The 21,096-nt window shown below is 38.5% G+C and overlaps 2 protein-coding genes and 1 pseudogene across 6 annotated transcripts in view; all 3 read right to left on the bottom strand.

Moving 5' to 3' along the window:
- Nucleotides 1-15,041, bottom strand: part of TSG101 (tumor susceptibility 101) — a 41,712-nt gene extending 26,671 nt beyond the window's left edge. The window contains exons 1-4 of the mRNA XM_027531457.1: nucleotides 14,854-15,041; nucleotides 9,918-10,002; nucleotides 7,661-7,726; nucleotides 4,012-4,175 (exon numbers count right to left, since the gene is read on the bottom strand). Of these exons, the coding sequence (XP_027387258.1) occupies nucleotides 4,012-4,175; nucleotides 7,661-7,726; nucleotides 9,918-10,002; nucleotides 14,854-14,895 (357 nt within the window). The 5' untranslated portion in view covers nucleotides 14,896-15,041. The remainder of the gene's footprint in view (nucleotides 1-4,011; nucleotides 4,176-7,660; nucleotides 7,727-9,917; nucleotides 10,003-14,853) is intronic.
- Nucleotides 15,042-16,149: 1,108 nt separating this feature from the next.
- On the bottom strand, nucleotides 16,150-18,372 carry LOC113886059 (annotated as a pseudogene).
- A 291-nt stretch (nucleotides 18,373-18,663) lies between these two features.
- The window catches only part of UEVLD (UEV and lactate/malate dehyrogenase domains), a 56,532-nt gene continuing 54,099 nt past the window's right edge, over nucleotides 18,664-21,096 (bottom strand). For 3 of the 5 annotated variants that reach the window (XM_027532179.1, XM_027532180.1, XM_027532181.1), the window contains one exon: nucleotides 18,710-21,082. In XM_027532179.1, the coding sequence (XP_027387980.1) occupies nucleotides 20,915-21,082 (168 nt within the window). In that variant the 3' untranslated portion in view covers nucleotides 18,710-20,914. Of the gene's footprint in view, nucleotides 21,083-21,096 lie in introns of all 5 variants that reach the window. The other 2 variants (XM_027532182.1, XM_027532184.1) reach the window with 1 other exon arrangement.

Genomic DNA, 21,096 nt, shown 5'->3' on the forward strand with positions numbered 1-21,096 from the left:
GAAGATTGCCAGTAACTTATAAGTTCTGGACTGCATTCCCATCTATCTATAGTTACCCACTTTTCTGACTTAGTGGATAATCCTTCTTTTCTTTAAACATAGTATATCTTATAAACAATTTTCTAAACAGTATGTTTAATTTTTCCTATTTCTGAACTTTGTATGAATTAAATCAAACTGTGTATTCTATTCAGACTTATTTCAGCAATGTTTGTAAGATACATTCTTGTTCAAGAATATAATTATAAATTCATTTTGATCACTGTATGGTATTCTACTAAGTGAATATACAACTTCTTTATTCATGCTTCTATACTGCTAAGAGTCATATGGACTATTTATGTTGTCATGAACATTCTTGCTATGTTTCCTAGTATATATGTGCAAGGTTTACTCTTGTGCAGTGGTTTTCAACTAGGGGTGCTATTTTAGCCTCCTAATGAATATTAGAAATGTCTACCCACTCCAGTGGAGAATCCCAGGGATGGGGGAGCCTGGTGGGCTGCCATCTATGGGGTCCCACAGAGTTGGACACGACTGAAGTGACTTAGCAGCAGCAGAGACATTTACAGTTGTCACAACTGTGCCATGCTACTGGCATCTTGCGGATAACAGGCAGGGATCCTATATCCTGTAATGAACAGGACAGCCTTTCTACAGTAAAGAATTATCCAACCCCCAGCTCACAACGCCAGCAGCACTGACGTTGAGAAACGCTGCTCTAGTGTAAAGCAGAACCAAGGCGTAGAACTGCTAGGACACAGGGCTCGGGCACTTACAGCTAACGTTACCAGGTGAAGCCAAACTGATCTCGAGCAGCCGTGTAAACCTCCATCAGTGGGCCTAAGAGTTCTCTTTGTTCCACATCCTCTCTAACTCTTGGTATGGTCAACTGGGAGTGAAAATTTAATGGACATGTAATGGTATCTCATGATTTTAAATTATTATATATTTCCCTCTCCACTAGCAGGATTAAAATCTTTCTATATATGTATTTATTGGCCATTAGGATTTTTTGTGAAATACTTATCCAATAGTTTCATCTATTTTTCTATTGGGCTTCCTTCTTTTTATAATTCCCAAAGTTATTTTTATGTTCTGGATATTATACTGTAGGTGATAAGTATATTCTTTCAGTTTATGGTTAGTCTTTTCACACTTTTTAATGTGTGTTTAATGAACAGAAGTCCTTAATTTGCATAAACTCAAGGTAAAATTTAGTCTTTTCCTTTATAGTAAAAGTTTTACATCTTCTTTAAAAAAACCCCACCTATTACCAGATCATGAAGGCAGTCTCCTATATTAAGTTTTACTTTTCTGCTTTTCACAATCTATCTGAAATTAATTTTTGTATATGATACAAATAGGAATTTGTCCCAACTCCACTACTGAAGTTCTTAATCTTATTCCCAGTGATCTTCTATACCATCACTGTTATACATTAAGTGTTTATACTTAGGCATAACTTTTTTTTTTTTTTCTGTGCTTAGCTTTACTGTGTTTTGCAGATACTGCAATTTTTAAAAATTGAAGGTTTGTTGCAACCCTGTGTTGTCAGATAATAGTTAACATTTTTTAACAATATTAAAATATTTTAAAATATTTTTTAAAAACTTTTTTGAAGTATACTGGATTTACATTGTTCTGTTAAGTTCTGCTGTATAGCAATGTGATTCAATTATACATATTCTTTTTCATATTCTATTATGGTTTGTTATAGTATACAATAGTTTTTTTTTTTTAATGAAGGTATCAACATTGGTTTTTTTGACCTAACACTATTGCACACTTCAGAAACTACAGCACAGTGTAAACATAACTTTTATATGCATTGGGAAACCATGCAATTCATGGGACTCGTTTTATTGCAATATTCACTTTATTGCTATGGTCTGGAATCAAGTCTGCAATGTCTCCAACATATGCCTGCACAGTGGATCTTTTTTTCTGGGTTATTTATTATGTTCCATCTATCCATTTGAATACTTCTCTGACAATTCCAAGCCATCTTAATTACTAGTTTTTTAAAAGACATTTTGATATCTATAGGGCAAGTCCTTTCCATCTTATTCTTCTTGGGTATTCTCAATCTTTTGCATTTCCATATAAATTTTAGATTCAGCTTATCAAGTTCACAAAATTAACAAATACACAAAGAAACAAAAGCTTCTCTTAGGAGAACAGTTCAGTTTGTAGATATACTACTAACTGAAGAGTCTATATAATACTGAATCTTCCAATCCATGAATAAGGTTTTCTTTCTTTTGACTTAAGTCTTCTTCAGTGTCTTTCAATAAAATTTAAAATTTTCTCTGTAATAGATGTGTACATCTTTTGTAAGGTTTATTTCTAGGTCTCTAGCATTAAAAATATAAAGTATTCATATGCCAGTTCATTGATTCTCTATTCTGCTGAGTCTAATCTGCTACTAACCCACCTATTGAGTTTTTTTAAATTTTAGTTTTTTTATTTTTTTAAATTTCTATTATTCTATTTTTCAGTTCTAAGATTTCTATTTGGTTCATTTTTAATATAATTATACCTAATATAGTTCTCCACCTTGAACACATTAGTCATAATCATTTTCAAGTCTCTGTCTGATAACTGGGTTACCTGAGGGTAGTGCCTGTTTCTAGTGTCTTTTTCCCCCACTCTATGCCCTATCTCTTGATGTACTTGATAATTTTATATTGTATGCTTGACACTGTTCATGAATAATTACACAGGTTCTATATACTATCTTCCTCCAGCCAAAGTTCACTTTATCTTACCGCTGGCAGATAAGTGTGGAAAATCACCTTAATATAGTCAGGGGCTGAGCAGATTCAAGGCTGGAGTTTTACAGGGCTCATTCTGCCCTGAGTTCTCACTCACAGGGTGTGTTCCTCCAGCATGCCAACTAAGAATTTAGGGTATTTACTTCTACCCATCCCTTGTGGCTCAGACAGTAAAGTGTCTACCTACAATGCAGGAGACCTGGGTTTGGTCCCTGGGTCGGGAACTTCCCCTGGAGAAGGAAATGGCAACCCACTCCAGTATTCTTGCCTGGAAAATCCCATGGATGGAGGAGCCCAGTAGGCTACAGTCCATAGGGTTGTAAAGAGTTGGACACGACTGAGCGACTTCTCTCATCCTCCTTGATAAGGTTTTGAACTCCTACTGCTCCCACAACCTAAGACTGCTGAGAACTTGGCTGTGTTTTTCAGAGGCTCTCTGCTTAGCTTTTTTAACATCGTGTCTTTGAAATTTAGGAATTCTGCAAATGTCTTGAGTGGGAAACTCAGATTGTATCTGGCTCACTTCTTTGTAGCTTCCTTTTCTCCTAAATTCTTGGCTCCTAAAATACTGGGTACCTAGCAGACAGAGCAACAACTGTTGTCTTTTGAGCTCTAGGAGACTGTTAGAAACTTTGCAGTCTTTGCCTCTAGCTAAGGCCTTCCGCCCAGATTCTCAGCCTCTCACCTTGCACCAAGAATCAGTAAATACTCCTAGGGAAAACTGGCAGAAGGTTGATTCATCTTTTTGCAGTTTCCTTCTTCATAGGATCTTGGCCCTTCAAGTCCTAATTGTCTCACTGTTCTGCAAAGCATTCCACAGATGTTGGTTCTACTTTGTTTGGCTTTTTTAGCAATATTTTGGATAGAAATTGTCAGAGCTAAACCATCAAAAGTTTCTTCCTATTACTTCTTGACGGGAACACTTTGAGTAATGAGATTTGAACAGTTTCACAAATACATGCCAAAGAATACTACTTTTTAAAATGTATTCCCCATATGTGAATTCTATCTATTCTTAAAGGTTCAACTCAAGCAAACAAAATAGTGACTACACGTATTCTGTAACTACCAAGCTCTATAAAAATACAAGACATGTTTCTTTCAAAGAGCCTTTTTCAAGCTCAGTGATTAGTGATCTTAAATGAATTTATCCTCCTTGAATGTTAACATAAAGTAGATGCTAGTGAACAAAATATACAATACAACAAATTCACAGAACACCATTAATACTTACGTGCTTCCATTCATGTAGATAAGGAAGATATATCTTCCCATTAGCATCCACATGCTTTCCTGTTTTAATAGTCATTGAGCTAGTAGGCTTAACGAAACAGATAGGGGGATTATACGGATATGTGTCCAGCAGCCACAGGCAGATTGGAATATTGTATGTATTACCTGAAAGAGAAAGAGAAACTTCAGTTACTCTAATGGTTTAGTAGGTAAGCAAGAAAGAGCTACAACTAAGCAACACTTTAAAAGAAAAAAATCACAACAAATAGTTTATGCTTCAAAGTCTGTTTAAGATCAATTTCTCAAATCTTCAGTTTGTAAAATACAAGAGCTGGATTAAGGAGTTAACTGATCACTACTCTACCAGTGTGAGCTTACAGCTATAAACATATTATTCACAAATTATCTTTTGGTTCAAGCCATTCTTTATTATTTGACTTCTGTCACTTCAGTTACTAAAATTTCCTGGAAAGACCAGAGACAATGGCGTTCTACCAGAAAGGGATATACACTGGACTTGAAACTCCCATGCCAAAAGTCAGACTGTGTAAAACCTAACCCAAATGTCAAACAGATGGTAACTATTGGTAACAGCCTGACCAATGAATGGCTTTTCAGAGGTAGTTTCAAAATCAATGATGTCATCTCCTTCTCTTTGCTTTATGAAATAGAATCTCTCTCAGTTGAGAAATCTGCCTACATATAGTCAAAATGAACAGTGTTTCAAAGGATCCAATAGAGTTAATATACTGAACATAAATCAAAGACTTTTCTTACCAAGCTCAAAGCCCAATGTCCCAAGCAATCATCTGAATCACCTAACAATTCAGATATATGTCCCCTTCTTAGAAACAGTGGTACTTCGTAAAAGTATACATATATACATTTCACTTGAAAAAAATCAGTAATAGGACTGTGGGTTTATTTTTTTATTCAAAAGTACTTCTACAATGACCCCCCCCAACCCCCACAAGGGTACATCTTAATACATGAAACATAACTTTATTTCCACCACCTAGAATTCTTTGCTTTGTGAAAATGATGCTTTCTCCAGAATTACTCAGGCTTAAGAACTATGCCATATAAAAAAATGGTGAGGGAACAGAGGTTTAGTTTAGATAAAATGCACATAAAAAAGGGAACCCTTGTGCACTGTTGGTGGGAATACAAACTGGTGCAGCCACCGTGGAAAACAGTATGGAGATTCCTCAAAAAGGAGAAACAGAAAAACAGAACAAAATACGATTCGGCAATTCTACTTCTGAGTATTTATCTGAAGAAAATTAAAATACTAATTTGGAAAGCTGCAACATTAGTTACAATAGCCAAGATATGGAAGCACCCTAAGTACCTACTAATAGATGAATGGATAAAGATGTGGTATACAGATACACAATGAAGTAATACTGAGCCATAAAAAAGAACGAAATCTTGCCACTTGTGACAACATGGATGGACCCAGAGGGTATTATGTTAACTGAAATAAGTCAAACAGAGAAAGACAAATAAAGTATGGCCTCACTTACAAGTGGAATTGAAAAAACAAAACAAATGAACAAACAAAACTAAACAGAAACAGATTCATAGATCCAAAGAACAAACAGGCAGTTGCCAGACGGGAGAAAAGTGGGGAGGGAGAAATAAGTGAAGGAGATCAAGAGGTACAAACTTCCAGCTGCAGAATAAATGAATCATGGGTATGAAAATGTATAGTGAGGGGAAAGTCAATAATTATGTAATGATTTGTATGGTGACAGATGGTAACGAGACTTATCACAATGATCACTTTGAAATGCACAAAAATATCAAATCACTGTGTTGTGTAACAAAAACTAACATAGTGTTATAGGTGAATTATCCTTCATACACGCACAAATAAGCAAACATAGAAAAAGAGATCAGATTTGTGGTTATCAGAGGTGAGGGCTGGGGGGAAGGGTGAATTATAGGAAGGTATCAAAAGGTACAAACTTCCAGATCATAAAATAAGTACTAGGAAAGTAATGTACCACATGATAAATGCCATGAACACTGCTTTATGTTATATATGAAAGTTGAGAGTACACATCACAAGAGGAAAATATTTTTTTTCTATTTCTCTAATTGTATCTGTAAGACATGATGTATGTTTACTAAACTTACTGTGGTAATCATTTTTTGATGTATGAAATCAAATCATTTCACTGTATACTTTAAACTTATCAATGCTATTATCAATTATATCTCAATAAAACTGGAAGAAAAAATAATGCTTTTAATTATGTCTATACAAGTTTTCTGCCTCCTACTCTCACTCATACCTATTTCCTCACCAGAGCTTACTTCCTGGGGTAAAGGCAAAGTCAGCTATCCTGCATTTTACTCATACTTGCTCTATGAAATGCTGATGCCCAAGTGTTTTTTCCCTCTGAATGGTTGATTCATCCCTAATATTAAGTTTGAACATCATTTCTTGGATGACCTTCCTGTATGTTCCTGTTCTCCTCTATAATCTCACAGCATATATTTTATTATTCTATAGCAGGTATAGAATAGTATAAATATCTATTTATTCCCCATTTCCTCTATTTGTGTATGTTCTTCCAGAGACAGTACATCTTTTGTTCACGTTTATATCCCTAGCCCTTAACCCCTACGCATAGCAGGTACTATATAAGATCAGTGGGTAGGTTACAGGCCTTAACTAGTCACAAGAAACAACCAACAAAAACAGAACAGCTGCTTATGAAGCTGAATGCTCCGTTATCGCTTTAAGTATTTTAGCAGAGGGTGGCTGACTGGCTAAGAGATGTAATTATCCTTCATTAACATTACAACCATAGATAATAGCTAATTTTGGTACCTCTTTATTATATACCAGTCTCTGAGCTAAGTCCTTTACAATATATATTATTACAAATTAATTATTCTTTGAGTTAGGACCATTATACAAATGCTATAGATTATAGATGACCACTACCACAAAGCTTGGAGAAGGCAATGGCAACCCACTCCAGTACTCTTGCCTGGAGAATCCCATGGACGGAGGAGCCTGGTAGGCTACCGTCCATGGGGTTGCAAAGAGTCGGACACGACTGAGCGACTTCACTCACTTCATACTTTATCACTGGAGAAGGAAATGGCAACCCACTCTAGTATTCTTGCCTGAAGAATCCCAGAGGACCCTGGAGGGCCATGGTCCATGGGGTCGCAGAGTCAGATACAACTGAAGTGACTAAGATTCACCACAAAGCTAACTGATTACAAAGCAAGAACTAACACCCTACTCTGCCCTGACTGTTAAGCCTCTATCTTAGTCACTACATTACACAGCTTCCCATTGTCAGGTAAGTTTGAATAGGGTGGGAGGCTGAACTAGGAGGCAGCCAAGATCCCTTTCTAGTTCTAAGATTCTCTGAAACAAAACTCTCCAGTGCTCCTAGGCACTACTTGATATATCTTTGTAAGGAAGGTGGTGGTGGAAGGAAGCTTTGTAAGGAAGCCGAAAATATTAGGGGCTGCTGGCAAATGAACTTCAATTAGAAGTGAAAGTCTCTATATTATCATGAAAGTCATGAGAAAGCAAGCTTAATTTACTTACAATTCTTTGGCAACTAAGTATGAATTAAAATGCATCTATGCTAGAAACATAAATCACACAAGACACTTACCTCTATAAGGCACAGGAATTGTTCCAGTAAGGTTCATTAGTTCCCTGGAACTGCCATCATTAAAAACTGAAAGGTGAGAATACTGAGTTAATCAATAAGCATTTTGACAGATACTCTTACGTAAGTTATTCTTTCAGAAACAATGGCTACAATGCATTACTACTCTTGAAAGGGACAAACCTGCTAATGTTCAAACATTTTGTCCAATAACAAATAATCTTTTGTTGATTCACTTAATGGGATCAGCTTTTGAAAAAGTAAAGATACTATGAATTACTTGGGAAAATATATGTGAATGCTACAGTATCAATAAATAAGAGCTCTGGGTCTTCAACCAACATGATTATAAGATTACTTAAAAATCACTATTAATTGCTGCCTTGGTAGCTCAGATGATAAAGAATCCACCTGCAATGCAGGAGACCTGGGTTTGATTCCTGGGTCAGGAAGATCGCCTGGAAAAGGGAATGGCTACCCATTTCATTATTCTTGCCTGGAGACTTCCATGGACAGAGGAGCCTGGTGGACTACAGTCCATAGGGCTGCAGAGTGGGACACGACTGAGCGACTAATGCTTTCACTTCCACAAATATTAACCTAATAGCATTAAATTTTAGATTTCTCAGATGTTCACTCCCACTCACTGTCATTTTCAATCCCAATGTAGTATCCCACAGTAATAAAAAGGAAAAAAGATTTTCACAAATATGGACATCTTTTAATACAAGTATTTCTCACATCACACAAGTTTTCCTATCTATAATTGACTGAATAACTAGGGTACATAATCTGTATTCCATGGACAGCTATTATTTGCAACAATTTGGAATTAACCCTGTACTACATGGGAAAGGGCTATAATGTACAGTGCAAGAACACAGAACTATACTGTTGACCTCAGTTCTTTTATCTACTATTGACACTTATACCCTATGAGGTAATTAACTCTGATTTTGTGTTTTAAAAAGACTACTTCATTAAATTCTAGGATTATATTTACTCTAAAAGCATGTTGATGATAATGGTTTAGACTTGGTCCAGTCACACAAAGCTATATAAGATTTGTTCAATGAGGCTGCAGTCTTTGTCAATTTTGATCACTTATTCTTTCAGTATTCAATAAAAACTACACACTTACCATAACTTTCTAGCCTTAGTCACTTTATTCCCCCAGAGAAGCCATTTTAAAAGTAACTCTAACTTTGGAAAGATGAGTTTTTGCAGCTCTAAACACCACAGTGCAGCACGTGGACAGGAGGGAGAGCTGGGCCTTCGTGTGAGAGAGAACTTCCGGTTCATGACTGCTCAGGAAATTCAGGGCCGATTCCCTCTCTGCTGCCTCCCACCTCTCTACCAGGATCCTTTTTACAAAGCCCTTGGGGTGAGTAGAGTTTAGAGCAAGTCTCAGCTACAAATTTCAGCTCCTTGCACTCCCTGCCAGGGGCCTCTCTACAGGCACAAGGCAGCATGGTTTCCCTGGGCCCTGGTACCTTGTCCACAAGGAGACGGGATTGGAGAGAGTATGTTAGGACCGGTGGGGCCAAAAAGACTATTAAAAAACACTTCTAAATATTGTCATTTCTTACTTAAATCACAACTTCATTTCATCTCAATAGAGAGTGGACACAAACCGTCACCTACACCAGAATTAAGGACAACAGTTTTTAAGTGTTTTCTTCATCTATAAAATGAAAAGAATAGTCTAGAATATAATTTTACAAAATGTGTTCCTAAGAATACAAAGAGATGCTCTAGAGAGAAAAAACGGTTCACTAATTAACTCTAGAATATACTGAACAATGTATTATCTTCTCTCCCCTCTTGGTAAGACAAAATACATAAACATATTAAAGGTTCTGAGAAATCTTGCTCCAAAGAAACCCATTTAATTTTGTTTAACCTGTAAGTATTCAAACTTAACCACAGAATCCCCTCCATCTCCCCACCCCCCAAAGCAACATTCTTCACAACTATGGATAATATTTCTGGAAATGATGGACTATATTATCTATAACATCACTTCTAGGTCTAAACTTGCACCATTTTTGTTAGAGTAGTATTTTAAAACTTAAAATAACTAAACAAATATAAGATGGTATTATTAGATCTTGTAATTTCCTATCCCCCCAACACATTTTTAGGTAAAGGCTCAGTCCTACAATGAAAAGAACCAACAGACTTAAAAGGAAAATGGAAAACCTACAATTATTAACAAAAAGAGAAAACTCCAACTTAATATTTTTATATATAAACTTACCATATGAATCCAATACAGGTTTGAGATCTTTGTATAAACTAATAACGTTAACAGTTTCACGTACAGTTAGGTCTCTGTATTTGTACTGAAAAGGAAAATTAAAAATGTATTTAGTTTAAAACCAACACACAAATTATACTGCTAGTTCAATTTTTTAAAAACTATTTTCTTAATAGCACTTTTCTTTAAAGTATAATGGTTCTGACTAATCAATAACAATTAAATAAAGACTGAAAGAACCCAGTAGCTTTCTCTGTCACCTCTTCAAACCTTTACCTTCATTTTAGCTCTTTTTCCAACTTAAAATATGCTTTCCACCAAATCAAATCTTCAAAGACCTAGCTGACATCTCTTTCCCTATCAATGAATTCTGTTCCAGACTTCCCTTTAGCCCATACCAGTCTTTCCCCGTCCCAGCATTTACTGTCAATACCGACTCTTTCTCAATGTATCATGTGCTGTATTGTATTCTCATACCCCTGCCTTGTGCCACTCAAGTCCAGGAAACCTACGAACCTTGCTTACAGCTCTGAGCAGACTAGGAAACCAGGAAATGGGAATCTCCACGCGTTCACAACACCCTGAAGCTTCAGTTGACAAGCTCCACTCACGCACACAAAGCTTTCAATCAGCTTTTAGTGCTTCTCTTCTTAAAAAGGAAGAGTCAGCTATTCCAAAAAGAAAGTCTCCAAAAAGCATGTCACAGACCTAAACAAACATAAAAGAAGGAACTAAAAATAAAAATGGGTGTTCCCTGACAGCTCAGTTGGTAAAGTATCCGCCTGCAATGCAGGAGACCCCAGTTTGATTCCTGGGTCGGGAAGATCCACTGGAGAAGGAATAGGCTACCCACTCCAGTATTACTGGCCTTCCCTTGTGGCTTAGCTCGTAAAGAATCCCCCTGCAATGCGGGAGACCTGGGTTCTATCCCTGGCTTGGGAACATCCCCTGGAGAACGGAAAGGCTACCCAATCCAGTATCCTGGCCTACAGAATTCCATGGAATGTATAGTCCATGGGGTCGCAAAAAGTCAGACAGGACTGAGCGACTTTCACTTTTAAGAATAACAATAATGAAAGGAACAGAAGAAAACTTCAAAAACAATCAGCGTTAAATATTTCAAAGAAAGAAGAAATGATATTGTAGTGATGAAATAACTCTCAGAAAAGGACGGACTCTTGGACATTTTAAACAAAAATAAAAGGAGAAACAAGACATTCTTTTTCCTCTTCTCTGTGTCTGCCCCTTCTCAAGTGTTTTTGCTGGTTCTTTCTCTTCTCCTAAGCTTTGATCTTAATTTCATTGAGCCCCAGGGCTCAGTCCTTGATCTTCTTTGTCTAACCTTACTCAGGTGTTGACCTCCATGCACGCCTTAAAATACCATTTATACACTGATAACTTCCAAATTTAAAAATTCCACTTTCCTGAACTCCAGACATGTATATCCAATTTGATATCTCCACTTAGATATCTAATGAAAGTCAAACATAACATGATCAAATTGAACCCTTCGTCTTCCCCCCAATTCTATACCTCTTGCTGCTACCGCTAAGTTGCTTCAGTTGTGTCCGACTCTGTGCGACCCCACAGACAGCAGCCCACCAGGCTCCCGGTCCCTGGGATTCTCCAGGCAAAAACACTGGAGTGGGTTGCCATTTCCTTCTCCAAGGCATGCAAGTGAAAAGTGAAAGTAAAGTCACTCAGTCGTGTCTGACTCTTAGCAACCCCATGGACTGCAGCCTACCAGGCTCCTCCGTCCATGGGATTTTCCAGGCAAGAGTGCTGGAGTGGGGTGCCATAGCCTTCTCCCTCTACCTCTCTTACATTCTTCCATATCCATATCCTTCTAGATGCTCAGCACAAACACTTCGACATTATCCTGGATGCCTTGGTTTCCTACACACCCACAGTGAGTCTGTCAGAAAATCCTGTTAGTTCTACCTTCAAAAATCTCCAGCATCTGATCACTTCACACTACCTTCATAGCCACACGTAGGTTATTATTATACAACAGCCTTTTTAGAGGTGGCTATCCCTACTGAACCCTCTACGGTCTAGCCTCAGTACAGCAGCTTGAGCTATGCTGTTAATAAAGCCCCACCACACTGCAAGGACATGCCCAAATGCTGACAGTGGCCTGCAGGACCCTCCAAAATCTACCACTCCTTTGTTTAGCAGCACTGTTCCCCTTTTCTCACTCCAGTCCAGCCCCTTTAGGTCCCTTTGCTGTTTCTCTATCATGCATGACAAGAGGGCCCTTGAGCTTGTTCTTCCTTCTTCCTGGAATGTTCTTACTCCAGACTGTTCCAGTTTGCTTCCTCACCGCTTTCAGGGTTTCTGATCAAACAGACTTCAGGAAGGCCTTCCTTTACTATTCTATAAAACGGCAACTTATCCTATCCTCACATTTGAGAACTCTATCACCCTTTCTTGCTTTACTTTTCTCCAAAGCACTTACCATCCTCCAACATGCTACTTAATGAACTTACTGAGTTGTTTATTCCATGAGAATTTAAATTCCACAGGTATAGTTTTCTATCTGTTCATTACTGTATCCCTAGAATCTAATAAAACAGTGTGAAGTCCATTACAATTGCTAATGTATCAGCTCTCTCCTAGCTCGTTGGCAGTGACTCCACTGATAGGAATGCTATTACATACAGCATGAAAGAATACAGACAGTTGTCTGTATGAAAAATCTGAATAATTTGTGTAAAGCAAGATGGACCAACAGTATATATATACCCTCTCTTAATTACAAAGATGATGACAGAAAAGGATGTTAAACTAAAAGCTATATTTAAGTTGGAAGCTAAAAGTTACTCTAAGGAAAAAAATAACTGTAGTAATATATAAAAAGATAATATAATGTTGTATGTCAATTATACTTCAAAAAATATATGTCAAAGCAGGTAGCCCAAAGTAATACGATGGGTGATGGAAGTCCCACAGTCAGATTAAGAGTTAAGGACCATCACCCTAGCAATGTGTCCCAGGTCCTGGCTACCAATTCCTTCATTGGGCCACATCCAACTGAAAGGATAACTGAAGCTAATCCTCCACCAGAAGGAAAAAACTCCACAAACAGGTTCTATTATCTTACTTACTATTCCTACATATCTACATATCTATCTATTAACAAGCTGGACAGAAAAGATGCCAGTAATCAGAAGTGACATCACCACTTGGAAGAGAATCAATTTTTCAGGTATTGGGTCAAGAACCAGATGAAAGACAAATGTTCTCTCCCACCTCTGCTCTATGTCTTTTATAAAAAAATATTTATTTTTAATTGAAGGATAATTGCTTTACAGTATTGAGCTGGTTTCCACCAAACTATGTCCTTTTTTGCTCTTAGGATATAGAGGATGGAGGGAGGAGATAGTAGGTGTAGGTATAAAATATCTTTTAAAGATGTCTTGCCTCAGTCTTCAAAGGCAGGTTCCTCAATAGAAAGTTTAGGAAACTTAATTATGGTTTCTACAATTCCAAACCAGTATTTGAATATTCTTGTCCTTATATATAGATACTTTGATATACATACATGAAGGAATAAACTTTAAGGACAATGTAATCAATTAAAGGGTTTGTTTAAATGGTATGGAACAGACACCCTTCAGTTACATAGTATATAAAATAATGTACTTCAAGAAATTAAATGCTACATCACAGATCCAGGCCACTGTTTTCTAAGGCTCCCTAAAACTTTCTCTGCAATTAAAGATAAGTTTACTCTATCAAAAGAAAATCAACTATATTTTAATTAGAAAAAAGAAAATCAGAAGCCTAGAAAATATGATTCGAAAAATCAAAGAGTAGCTCGCTTTATTTCAAAGATCATTAATTTCTCCTTAGAGATTATTTGCTCTTCAATCAAAGACTACAGGGATGATTTTACTGGGTAAAAAAGTATATTTTTCAAAGAAATAAGTTTACACATAATAATGTGTTTTAATAATACTGAAAATTGTTTTAAACTACTCCACTTTCTACCATTCTTATTTTGACAAAAGTATCTAAAGCTAAACCTGTTTAACTGGAGAATATTCAACTCTCAACCATTTCACATACATCTTATTCCCATTAATTAGCTTTGATAAATTGGAAAAAAAAAACCACAAAGCAACAAACAAACCAAAAAGCACCAAATTCACTCTGGTATCAGGTGCCATATTTTTAGCAGTTGTTAAAATAATTCACGGCTTTAAATATAACTAAAAAATACAACTTTTTTAGAAAAGGAGAAAAACCAAAAAACAAACCCACACCGGTCTTGAACTGTTTAGATTAAAAATTTCAAAGTAAATAAACTGGTTTTATAAGCAGCATACAATTAAAAGGGAGTCACTCTGAGTCAATCAAAGACTCTGGAATGGTAATGGAATTCTATTTCACCCGAAGTAATGAGCTTCTCAGGACGTTTCTATTTATAATTGAGCCAATTCAACCAACAGTTACGATTTCCCGCGGGGTGGGCTATTGAGCTGCGTGAAGAATACAAACTGAAAAGGACACCACCTCAGGAAGCCGGGAGGGAAGGGCGAATACGAATGAAGAGCCAGCGTTGGGACAAGAGGGGAGGGGGTGCCCAAGACCGAGTTTTAAGTACAACCCCCTCCTTGTGTTGAAGAAAACTATGCTGCCCCACAGACTGCTCCAAACTCTCTCCCCGAAAAGAGGAGGGCGGGCGGCAGGTGGCAGGCGGCAGGCGGCCTCGGCTCCGTTCCATTGTTGACCGTCGCCGCCCCCCGCCGGCTCCGGCCCAGGGACTCCGGCCCCGGGCGACAGGCATCAGGCGCGGGCGGCAGCAGAGGCGGCCGGAGGAAGCCCAGGGCTTCGGGCCCGCCTGGGGGGCTCGTTGGGCTGATCGGGCAGGCCCTGCTGGCGCTGGGGGGAGTGGTGGGTGTGCGCCGAGGAGAGCGCGGCGCAGCCTCACCTTGGACACCATTTTCTTGAGCTGGCTCTCCGACCCCGCCATGGCGGCCGCCTCGCGACTCCGTTCCCTGCAGGCAGAGGGTCAGCCGCTCCGGGGCCGCCCCAGGCCGCCCCACACAACCGCACACGGACCAGCCAGCCCCCCACCCCCCCGGCCTCTAGCAACAGGAAGTCGGCCTCCACGCCAGCGCTTCCGCTTCCCTTACGTCACTTCCGGGGTCGGCCGTGGGTAGGGGTTGACGGCCTAGGTCAGGTCCAGAGAAACCCGTTCCTAGCGTGGAATTGCTGAGCCGGGATAATAAGATCGGGAGCCCTTTCACGGTTGCCCTCACACTAAAAGAGCAGGTGCAGGGAGGGTAAAAAGTAGGAATACCTTTCCAGTGAGCTTTAATGACTGATGCGTCAAGTGGGAAGACTGGACTGGAGTCAGAAAACTGTTCTGCCACTGACTCACCCTTCTGACAATTGCAGGCAAGTGCACGGCTTGCTCGGAGAAGGCAATGGCACCCCACTCCAGTACTTTTGCCTGGAAAATCCCATGGATGGAGGAGCCTGGTAGGCTGCAGTCCATGGGGTCGCTAGAGTCGGACACGACTGAGCGACTTCACTTTCACTTTTCTCTTTCATGCATTGGAGAAGGAAATGGCAACCCACTCCAGTGTTCTTGCCTGGAGAATCACAGGGACGGGGGGAGCCTGGTGGGCTGCCGTCTATGTGGTCTCACAGAGTCGGACACGACTGAATCGACGCAGCAGCAGCACGGCTTGCTCGGGGCTTGTTTTTTCCAACTCAGAGGAAAGGCTTGCATTAGGCGATGCCCAGGGTGTCTCTGGTTGTCAGGTTGTTTTTCATTTTTAAGCTTCATATTACATTCACAAGGGCAAAGTGCAGAGCTCTCATTTCACAGGAAGCCAGGCAGTAATTTCTTTACAAGAGACCATTCACCATTCACAGGTCAGAACTCCACTGTGCCCGACATGGATGATAATACAGGGTAATTTCTTCCTTAGACTTGGTGTGTCTACCAGCCTGTCCACTATAAAAATGCACGTCTTTGAAATCAGGCTCAGCTTTAGGTCCTCATGGTCTTGTACAGCGCAAGAGTAGGTACTCTTTTTTTTTTAATTTGAGAGAATTTTTATTTCACAGTACCCTAATATTGATGAAAGTGAACAGGCAGTTGAAAATGGTGCTCTGGAATTCTGACATGATACTTAACAGCTGTAAGTTGCTAGGTTACAAGCAAGGTGTACACAGATGGAAATGAACAAGTAATATAAAAAGTTTAATAGGAGATTCATATTTTATTTCTCCACCGACGTATTTACAGCTGAATATAAATTAAAGGCCTGCTTGCACACCAAACCCAGGTCCTTTTGGTGGCTCAGTTAAAGAGGTAAGACCTCCAGCTGGCTCACAGGAGAAGCGTCCACTCCTTGGCCCAGGTTTTGGGATTTTGCCAGCCTTGAGTTCATCAATAATTTCTACAATGTCCTTAGGTGTCAGATCCTCATAGTAGTTGTCATTTATATGAACCATTGGTGCATTTACACAGGCCCCTAAACACTCCACTTCCATAAGAGTGAAAAGTTTGTCAGGTGGTGTCTCCATATTTATTCCAAGATTTTTTCTGAATGGCCTCCAGGATGCTTTCGGAGTTTCGGAGCAGGCAAGACCTAGTAGTGCAGAGTTGAATGTGATACAACTGGCTTTCGATTATACATTGTATAAAAAGTTGATACTTCATACACTCTCATTGGAGGTACTTGTAAAATTTCTTCAACCTTGTGCATAGCAGAGGTGGGCAGCCATCCATTCTGTCTCTGGGCTAAATCCAGAACTGGAAGCACAGCTGCTGCCTTATGCCCTTCTGAGTAGTTTCTCACAACGGCCTCTATCCTCTTACAGTTTTCTGGTGTGGAATCAAATGGAGTTTCTGGGTTATTCTCAGGAGTATCTCTGTGCACAAATAAGCCTCCTCCAGCTCCATTCTGAACAGCTGTCTTATGCAAATTTCTTATATGTCTTCCCCAGTGGGCGCCGCGGAGAGGAATATGGCTGGCCAAACTGCGGGCCTTCGGGCCTCACCGGGCACGGTCCCGAGCGGTCGGCACGCATAGCGTGCACGCCCAAGAATAGGTACTCTTAACTGAATTTCTACTACCCATAAAAGTTTCTCATGGTCATTTATATTAGTCATTATTGCACCTCACTACCGGTTTTGTAAGTACAATGCCATTCAGGGCACTTGGGTTTGAGGGGGTGTGGAGTATTATTATTTGGATAATTTTAGCATTGTGCTACTGAGAAACAGGCTGTAGTATTAATTCTCTTCTAAATTGGCATCTAAATGAAGGTCACATAAACAAAGAAGGCCTAAGTGAAGATACGTGGAAGCATCATTCCATATTGTTGCCAACACACACACATAAAATATTCTATTCTAACAGGTATCTTTCTTTGGACACTATACTAGTTAAGCATACAGCTTCAGTCAAACCAAACTATAGGACAGTCTATCCTTCCCTGTACCTCTTCTTTGTCACTTAAAAATATATGGTTTTCAAGCTATTCTTAAAGACACAGCTTATTAGCCAGAAGCACCTTCAATTAGAGCAACTCTGCTTTTATCAATTGGAAGAATGTAGGTTATATATTTTTCAAAAGGTTTTACTAAAAATCATTTTTAAAAGTTTGAAAATAACAAAATCCATTCTCTTCATTTTGCAGTTTAGCCACTTAAAATGAAGTAACTAAATATCCTGAGGACTTAGGAATCATATGAAAGACTCTTTCTCTTCAATCTGAATAAATTTCCTTCCACTCAATAAATTAGGAATCTCCTGGTAATTTTCAAGTCAAAATTTATTTTATTCATTATTCTTGATATTTAAGAATAATTATTTGATACAGTGTAAGTTGGAAAATATTTATCTGTTACAATATCAAAGAAGCATTTTAATCCAAGCCCCATTAAAACATAACAAGTAGAAGGAATGCATAATTTTGGAAAGATGAAAAAAAAAATGAAGGTTAACAGAAGCCATCATGAATGTCAAATTATCACCAATTCACACGGAGATGGTGGTGGTACTACGTCTTAACTTACATGTGCAAAATTATCCAAGTTTTTAAGAGGAAGATTTGGCAACACCTGATCTAGAAACACCAGTCCATTCTAAAGGAGATCAGCCCTGGGTGTTCTTTGGAAGGAATGATGCGAAAGCTGAAACTCCAGTACTTTGGCCACCTCATTCAAAGCGTTGACTCATTGGAAAAGACCCTGATGCTGGGAGGGATTGGGGCAGGAGGAGAAGGGGACGACAGAAGATGAGATGGCTGGATGGCATCACTGACTCAACACTCAAGAAAATATGTGTGGAGAAGGAAATGGCAACCCACTCCAGTATTCTTGCCTGGAAAATCCCATGGACGGAGAAGCCTAGTGGGCTATAGTCCATGGGGTCACAAAGAGTCGGACACGACTGAGCGACTTGACTTGACTTACTTTACTTCCCATGCTTAGACCATACCACTGCTTTTCTCATAAGAACATTTAAGTACTTGAGCATTGTTAAGTTAAAGATACCTTACTTCTGAGCTTTCACTTGGAATGTTTATTTTAATGTGTTCTTTATTTTGCACTGGCTCTGCCTATAGTTACATGGTATATGTATGCCTGACTTGTAGTGATTCTAGAACAGTGCTGCTTAAACGATTTGCGATGAAAAAAAAAAAAAAAAAGAAAATATGTGATAGAATTACTTCTATATTGTGGGCTTCTGCAGGGCAAGGACTATAACTATTCATCTTTTTTTTTTTTGCTTTTTTATTCCCTCCCCCACCCCATCCCCCCAATTTTTTGTTATTCACCTTTGACTACTCATTCTAACACAGTTCTTGGAATAACAGTACAGTCAGTAAATATTGTACTGACATGGTCTTTTTATAATGCAGTTAATTCTTAGCAATTCCTCTGTTTATACAGTATCTTGTAATTATGTTATTTTTCAAGAGCATAATTAGGTATCTGATATTAGAAAAGGCTGGTATAAAAACACAAGCAATGGTCCTTTTAGTTTTACTTTCCTACTTCATACAAAAGGACAGTGAGGATGCACTGTTACAATTAACACCAAAATAACCTATTCATGTAGTGAAATTACACAGAACTAATACTCATTTCTTCAAATGTCCAATGTTTTTACACCTTTCCAAGCATATTAAGTACTTTTCTTTTTTCATGGAACATTGAATAAATTTCACCTTTATGATTTAAGCTCATTATTATAAGCATCCATTATTATGCTAAATCAGCATTAGTTTAACTACTTCCTCTCTGCCTAAAATGTGTCTGCTCTTATAATCCTTTGGCTCCCATCTCACTGACCAGGTTTAGGCTCACCTGTAATATGCTTTCAAAGCACCTGGGACTTCTTCATGTTCCACACTTGGAACTGCACATTTACTTGTGCGGTTTGTCCCTGTGCTAGATTATAAGCACCATGGGGGCCTGTCCTAGTCCAGGGTTTGTCACCATTGTATCTGCGGTGCCTCATACGGCACCTGGTGCATAGCAGCCTCCAAGTCTAGACTATCTGAACGACTAAATAACTAAACACCTACTTCAGTGCGTACAGTTTGTGCCCCACCCTCCACCCCCGACCAAGCTATTTACTAAGGGAAGTCAAAGAATCAGTGTTTCTAAAAAATATGTCGAAGAAAAAAAGCCCCTACATGAGAGTATCTGAGTACAGACCCCCAGCTTTAGGGTCTTGTGGTAACTGTTTTGACTCTTAGGCCTTTTTCCTCTTCTAGAGTTTAGAAAAAGTAGAGGTTGTATGGATAAGTGTCCCTTAGTCATGAGATTTTGGGCATTAAACCTCAATTTCCTCCTCTACAAAATGATGATAATAGTCCCTACCTCAGTGGGTTACTGTGAGGATTAATAAATAATCCTGAGGAATAAAACAATAAAGTGCTCATCACACTACCTGAAATATTGGAAGTGTTGATGCTAGCTGCTGCTATTAGTTATGTGTCACATTCCTAATAATATGCTGTCTTTCACATATGAAGATGTTATTGACCCATCACCCATTCAGGGTGCATAATGGTGCACCCTGAATCACTTCTTCAGGAGTAGTTAAAGGATGCACCGTGAATCATTTCTTCAGTAGTTAAAAGAATATGCTCAGAACAATCAGCCCATTCAATCAGTCTCTCCCCATTAAGACCAATGCCTTTATGAAAGCCTCATATATTAGCTTTAAAGTAAATGCTTGGCTTTCATTCATAACTTATTTCCACTAAAAATATGCATGTCTCTATGGTTCTACTTATGGCATGGTGTGTTCTTGAGATGCTGGAAATCTTATATAGGCCAGAAGAGATGATAGAAAATTGCAGAAAGGACAGTCCTGCTGGATATTAAACTACACTTCTTGTTCATATATTTAAAATTTTCATTTTCCTTTTTACTATATTAAAGTATGTGTACAAAGAAAAGTATGTGCACACTTCTTTTCTATTTTTTTGGTAGCTAATTAATTTGAAGAGGGAAAACAAAACCCTTTATTGTTTATTATTATGCTTGTTACCAACATTATTTTAAAGAAGAACTGTAAATAGCATAAACTGGATCCTTTGAATGTAGAGCTAGCACAGATTCTGAAATACATACTGGGCCTTCAGCTTATGATGTTTATTGTAACAGTTACAGGGTAATTTTCTTTTAAAAAGGTATGATTTTTTAAATATTCCCCAAGTGCTGAATGTGCTAATTGAGGATACATAATTTTTAAATGATGTATATCGCAGATGAATGTTTATCTCTGCTTAGGTTTAAAGAACAGTATAGATAATCTCAAGAACAGAGAAAATTAGATTTTTTTTCCTTCTTATCTAACTACCTAAGGATTTAAATTACAAAGCCAACCAAGAACCACTGACCTTAACCAAGCAGTTTGTAAGGATAAATAATAAGATAGAGAAGTTCTCCACCCCATATATATGTGTTGGTAAAATTAAACTTTCCTTTCAGGTAACTCTGAACTTTAGAATCAAAGTTTTAACTGTTGCTGGAGACCATGGATGGAGGATGCACTGCTTTGGAGTTTCTCAATCACTGTTTCTTCTTTCACTGTGGTCTTGATGACTTCAGACACGCCACTTGTTCCAAGGATGCAAGGCAAACTTAAAAACACTTCACTATTTATATCATAATATCCCTGAAAGGAAAAAA

The sequence above is a fragment of the Bos indicus x Bos taurus genome, chromosome 29 (genome assembly GCF_003369695.1).
Source record: "Bos indicus x Bos taurus breed Angus x Brahman F1 hybrid chromosome 29, Bos_hybrid_MaternalHap_v2.0, whole genome shotgun sequence".
NCBI classification, from domain to species: Eukaryota; Metazoa; Chordata; class Mammalia; order Artiodactyla; family Bovidae; genus Bos; species Bos indicus x Bos taurus.